At 38.3% G+C, this 6,065-nt stretch overlaps 1 protein-coding gene across 3 annotated transcripts in view; it reads right to left on the reverse strand.

Moving 5' to 3' along the window:
* VPS29 (vacuolar protein sorting 29 homolog (S. cerevisiae)) overlaps positions 1-5,995 on the reverse strand; it is an 8,509-nt gene extending 2,514 nt beyond the window's left edge. For 2 of the 3 annotated variants that reach the window (XM_012663487.1, XM_012663486.1), the window contains exons 1-2: positions 5,903-5,995; positions 1,052-1,243 (exon numbers count right to left, since the gene is read on the reverse strand). In XM_012663487.1, the coding sequence (XP_012518941.1) occupies positions 1,052-1,243; positions 5,903-5,905 (195 nt within the window). In that variant the 5' untranslated portion in view covers positions 5,906-5,995. Of the gene's footprint in view, positions 1-1,051; positions 1,244-3,487; positions 3,500-5,902 lie in introns of all 3 variants that reach the window. The other variant, XM_012663485.1, reaches the window with a different exon arrangement.
* Between the last annotated feature and the right edge of the window lie 70 nt (positions 5,996-6,065).

Raw genomic sequence — 6,065 nt, forward strand, 5'->3', positions numbered from 1 at the left:
CCCGGCCCCAAACTCTTTTTTAAATCCACTAAAAAACAGAAGACAGTATGCCCATTCAGTCTGGTATAAAAGAACCCCATTAAAGACCATCAACCAAGTTTAATCTATGAAAAGCTTATATTCCCAGAAATATAAAATACAAATTTCAAACTGGAATCAGGTTTATCATGCTAAATCATACAATGTTAGCACTGGCTGGCATCTTAAAAATCATCTATTCCAATCATATTTACTAAGGGTGAGAAAGGGGAAGTATTACAACTAATTGACCACAACCAGTTACAGATTCCCTTGTTCCTTCTCCACTCCCACTGCTTCACTTGACCAGTTAAAAAAAAAAGGGAAGTAATTTGCCAAAAATTTCATTATTAACTAATGGGCAAAGGTGGAACTCCAGAGCTCCTTATTTTTTTCTTTAAACTCAGGTTTACTGAGGCATAATTTACACACATAAAATCACCCTTTTTAGTATACAATTCAATGGATTTTGACAAATGTACCCAGTTGTTGAACACCACAACATCCAAGATACAGAGCGGTTCTCACTCCCTCAAAACTCCCTCATGCCTTATAAAGTCAACCCTTGAGAAAGGAAGCCACAGGAGGGTTGCCAGCAGAGCAGTGATGTGATCTTACTTCACTTAAAAGGATCACTCTGGTTGCTACTTGGAGAACAAACTGTGGAAGGAGGAAGGGTGAGATTAGGAAGCTGGAATACAAGACAGTGATGTGGTAGCTTGGAATAGAGTAGAGGTGGTGAGAAGTTCATAACAAAAACTTTATATATAAACTAAATGATAGCACTACCAAAAAACAATAACAAAGCCACTTTTACCCAATAGCAATTTATTTAGTTAGAACAAGTATTAAACATATTTACTGGGTAGTTTAAATCCAGTGATTTTTCAAACAGTGAGGGAGGAGCATATGTAGTAATTTTACATTTGAAAAAAAGAAGACCTTACTAGTTGAGGAACTCTCATCTAAACGATAAAGCTTATATAAGAATCAAAAAAGGAAATATTTGGGAAGGGAAAGGAAAATACATCACCTCATCGAAGTCTCCTCTCACAATATGAACATCACCAGCCAGAGTCTTGAGATAGTCATAACTCTCTTTGGTGCAAAGGTTTCCTGTGCAGAGAATGTGCTGAATCTTTCCCGGCACTAGAAGTTTTTTGAATTTAGCTGGCAAACTGTTGCACCGGTGTGGGATGTGCAGATCTCCTAATACCAACACCAACTTTAAAGTGTCAAAGTGAGATAAAGCGTAATGTTAAACATGACATCAAAACAAAATATTCTCCTCCCACAATTCCCCTTTTAAATTAAGCTTATTGGTGATCCAGAACTCCACATAGCAGAAATTATTCATACAGTTCCTATCCTGACCATTAAACAAACATATTGTAATGTACTCTGTTCTAAATCAATCTTATTTTATTTTGTAATAAATGGTTGTGCACACACAATATAGGTAATCATTCAATTTATTTACCAAGAATAAAATAAAGCATTCTAAAGTGGTTCATTTAGAGACCTATAAATTACACTGAATAAAAAAAAAATTGCAAAATGAAAAGTATACTACTGAGCCCTATGGAATTTGGCATTTTAGAAGACTGATGTGGTAATTCATATTTCTGCAGTTTCTGTGAAACCTATATATTAATTCTAGAAACATTATTAAAAGGAATTGTTAAAAATGTAATGGTAGAGAAAAAAAGTTAATTCTGTAATTTATGTTTACTAGACTGACAACTATTTAGAGGTATCGTAGCCAAAATTTAGCATTTTTGTTACTTCAAACTATTAGCTATACATTACAGAGGCATAAAAATAGCCTATGTTTCAGAGTTTGAATAAGTAAATATGTGCTTTTGATTTATAATCTTTGATATCTTCATTTTCCTTCATTATTAGAAATTCTCACTGTCATATTTTATTGTCTGGATTAAACTGCCTACGTACCCTCAGTATAGTTCCCAAATTTAAAAAAATATTTTCATAATCTTTCATGTACATTAATTAGATAATTAAGACAAAAAAGAGAGCTAGATAAGTGATGAATTTAGTATGAGGTGGTTTAGAGTTGCAACATAGTCTCAGATGACAAAAATAAATTTTGCTCTTAAATAGAAAAGAATATAAAACCCCAATCCTATAAGATTTTAATTTTAAAATTTCAAGATTTGAAAAACATTAAATTTAGCCATTTAACAGAATATCGTTAGAAAGATCATTTTAAAATAATAGCTGTCCTTCAAAGGACAACAGAATCAATTTCTTCATCTTGATTAGTATAAGCACCTCCATTCCATATGGGGTATTTTCAGCTATCCCATTCATAAATGTACATGCTCTTTAACTGCTTTTAAAGGCATGACTATTCCTTAATATTATCAAAAAAAAACATTAAATATTTAATAGGATAAAACAAAATAGTTTTGCCACCACAGACTTTGTAAATTAAAATTAACCAAAAAACAAAATGTGTAAAATTAAAATGATTACTAAAACAAACTTGATTCACTTTGCAACAAAAATAAAATGAATGCAAAGAAAAGGAACTGTTATCAGGACATAGAGTAACTGAAGTAACACAAGGTTATAAAATTAGCACACTTTAAAATAAATTGTTAAACAAGTTTCTTCTTTATAAAGACTAGTTTCAGCTGGTATTTGTTCAATGATCTATATTAATTGTTTCAATGCAGATCTCAGTGGACAAAACATCCCTAAAACTAAAAACCACTATGAAGTTTCCACCCTCATTGGTAGCCAATGTAAAAGTACCTGGATATAGAACAATCTTCATTTTAGAGGGGGATCCCTTCACATATGGATTGAAGTACATAGTTAATGTGAGAAGCTGGCATTTGAGAAAAAGGTAAAAAATAGATTTCTATATTAAAAAAAAAGAAGAAGAATCCCAAACTCATAAAAGAGTATATGTCTATAATAGGTTGAAATGTTTAGGACTAATGATCAACGATCTGTTCAATCTGAATGTACCAGAAAGAACATTAGTAAGACATAGTACTTTATAGTGATTGATGACACAAATTCTATAAAGTGAACTCAAGACTATTAGCAGTCTAAACATATAACTGTAGCAATGACCATACAGAAATGATTTCAAATTAGTAAGGATCCTCAGGAGAACAGAATCCTCTGGTTTCCAGCTGGTGACAAAGTTATAGGAGAAATAGTGTCACATAACACGTCATATTTTGAGGAGTGTCCTTGCCCAAATTCCACACTTTAAGAAATCAGGTTAGATACAGACATAGAGCCCTTTAAGAAAGGAAAACATCCTGTAAATGGAAGTCTTATTAAATTCAAATAAAGAACCAACCCAATCAAAGCAGGGAATTTGGTTATTTCCTATCTGATAGACCTTAAAAGGCGGAGGAACTAACAAGCCACCGTCAGTAATAAGCCACCCAACCACCACTGTTAGTAGGAGCTAAGAGAAGGAACTTACTCTGTGCCCCGCCTTAGTGGAATGAAGAAGTTGATTGCAGACAGGGGGATGAAAAAAAAGGGTGAAACATGACCAATGTTAAAAGAAAGTAACGAAAAGAAATAAACCAAAAAAAGAACAACGAAAAACCCGTACCAAATGAAAATGCAAACAATTGTTAATGATTTCTGAGTGTTATGAAAGAATATGTTAAAAATCAGCTGTGCTCAAAACAATACCAAAAGAAACATTTACTGTTTTTTTAAACATGACACAAACACATATATACTCTTTTTTATAAATTTGTCCTGTCAATTTTTTTCTAGTTTTTCTAATCTAGTTATCCACATTGATTCCCATCCCTTTTGTTTTCCATTCTGTTTAGATTTTTATAAAGTTTTATAAAATAAAATTATTAGGCCAGACACGGTGGCTCACGCCTGTAATCCTAGCATTCTGGGAGGCCAAGGTGGGAGGACTGCTGGAGTTCAGGAGTTCAAGACCAGCCTGAGCAAGAGGGAGACCCAGTCTCTACTAAAAATAGAAAAATCAGCCAGGCAGGGTGGTGGGCGCCTGTAGTCCCAGCTACTTGGGAGGCTGAGGCAGGAGGATTGCTTGAGCCCAGGAGTTTGAGGTCACTGTGAGCTATGACGACACCATTGCACTCTACCAGGGGTGACAGAGCGAGACTCTGTCTCAAAAAAAAAAATTATTAATTTAGATGTTTAGAAGACAATTTGTAAAATTCACCAGTAATAGCTTAAAGGTTAACATTTTCTGGATTCTTAGGGTCTAATTATGCCTCGAGTATATTGATTTTAATTCATTCAAAATTCTAGTAGTTGGAAAATTTTGCCACATGTAGGTCATTATTTTTTATAGAGGATGTAACAGAGCTCCGTGAATACATTATCAAGCGATAAACATGCCAACCAAAGATGATAAAGACAATAAAAACAAACACATTCATTCAGTTAAAATTGGACCTGAATTTGTTGCCCATAGACTTTGCACATTGCAGTGTCTTGTTTGCCAAATAAAACGCTTTTAATTACAAAAGAATTGGCTAATGCTAAATTTTGCCCAGTTCTTTCTATTTCATATGAAAAGTAATGTGCCAGTACAACTACCCTAAAAAATAGTGTTCATCTCTCAACACTTCAGAAACATGACGATGGAATCATGGCAAGTAATGATTACATTTTCTCCTATGGATAGGTGTCTTAAAATTACTGTAAACTGAATTACTTCAAACTGGAGTCTGTTTAGAAGCAAAACTCAAAAGTGGCATTAAAGCCTTTAAAGAAACATACACTATAAATCTCTGGTCGCTGCGTCTATAAGCCACTCTTGAAAAGGCGTTATTTGTCAAGGAACAGTAATATCTTAAAAATGCAACTGATGCCTATCAGAGAGAGAAGTCACTTTACAGATAACCTCCATCAACACCAATATCAAGATGATCACAGATCCTCTTGAAACAGTTGACTTTTCAGAGTCATGGGCACGTCTGAAAATCTGATTGCAGCTACGAGTCCTCTCCCTTAGCAGCGCCCCAGTTTTTACGCAGGAAGGTCTTAGGGGAATCAATTTATTGGGGGAGGAGCAGTGATGGCTTGAAGCTAGCTGGAAGAGACTGGGGAAGTCTGATGAAGAAAGAGGTAAAGCTCCCCAAAATACTCCTTGGCGCCAACACTGGCCCTCTCCCCAGAAAAACGTACATATATTCACACCATTTTCCAAACAACTTCAGAGTTCACAGACCATTAAGGAATCCTACTCTAAAGGGTCGCAGCCTCCTGAAGAAACAACTAGTTCAGCAACCTTAAGGGCCAACTCCTGCCCTCTGGGAGCACACTTCCACATTCCAGTGGCACATGCATGTTATTTGGGGGGCCAAGGGGATGTTTTTTATTCCCTTTCCCTGCATGGCAAACGTAAAGGGGCAGGGAATTCTGCTCGCTACTTCCCGTTTTGCACCCGAGAGGCCAGCTTTTGCCACACGGAGGTGGTAAATAGTACACTCCAACCAGAGGGGGGTAATTTTTGCGGGGAAGGAGGAGGGAAACGTCTGGAAACGGAGGAGGACCGTGCCCCTTTCTCGGGGACGCTCGAGTCACAGGACCCAAAGCCTTCCCTGGCTTGGGCGAGCGGATCTCGTGACGGGACGAGCAGCTAAGAGGGACCTTCCTCCCCCCCACACCCCTGGCCGTCCTCTGGCGCCTGGGGCCCCCGTGCGAGGCAAGGGCCGGCCGCACCCAGAGGTGGCCGCTCCCTTCTTTCCCCAGCCCTGTCGTGGGCCTTCTCCGACCAGCGCCTGGGCCGCGCCCTCCAAGGCCTCCGGCATCGCCCTCGCCCCTAGACTCTCCATGGCTCCCAACGACGCAGCTCCCCGGCCGAGAGCCAGGCCTCAGTCGCCGCAGCTACCGTCCTCACCATCCTGTCACCGGGCTCCGCTCAGTCACCACAACCGCCGCTGCCCTCTTCCTCAGGCTCCTAGGCGTCCCGCCCACCTCGCTCACAACCAATGAAAAACGAAGTCGACAGAAAACTGCCGTACGGAGGCCCGCACGGGCCCTTCCCCGCCGTAAAGCGAACC

The sequence above is a fragment of the Propithecus coquereli genome, unplaced genomic scaffold (assembly GCF_000956105.1).
Source record: "Propithecus coquereli isolate 6110/MARCELLA unplaced genomic scaffold, Pcoq_1.0 Scaffold81, whole genome shotgun sequence".
Lineage (NCBI taxonomy): Eukaryota > Metazoa > Chordata > Mammalia > Primates > Indriidae > Propithecus > Propithecus coquereli.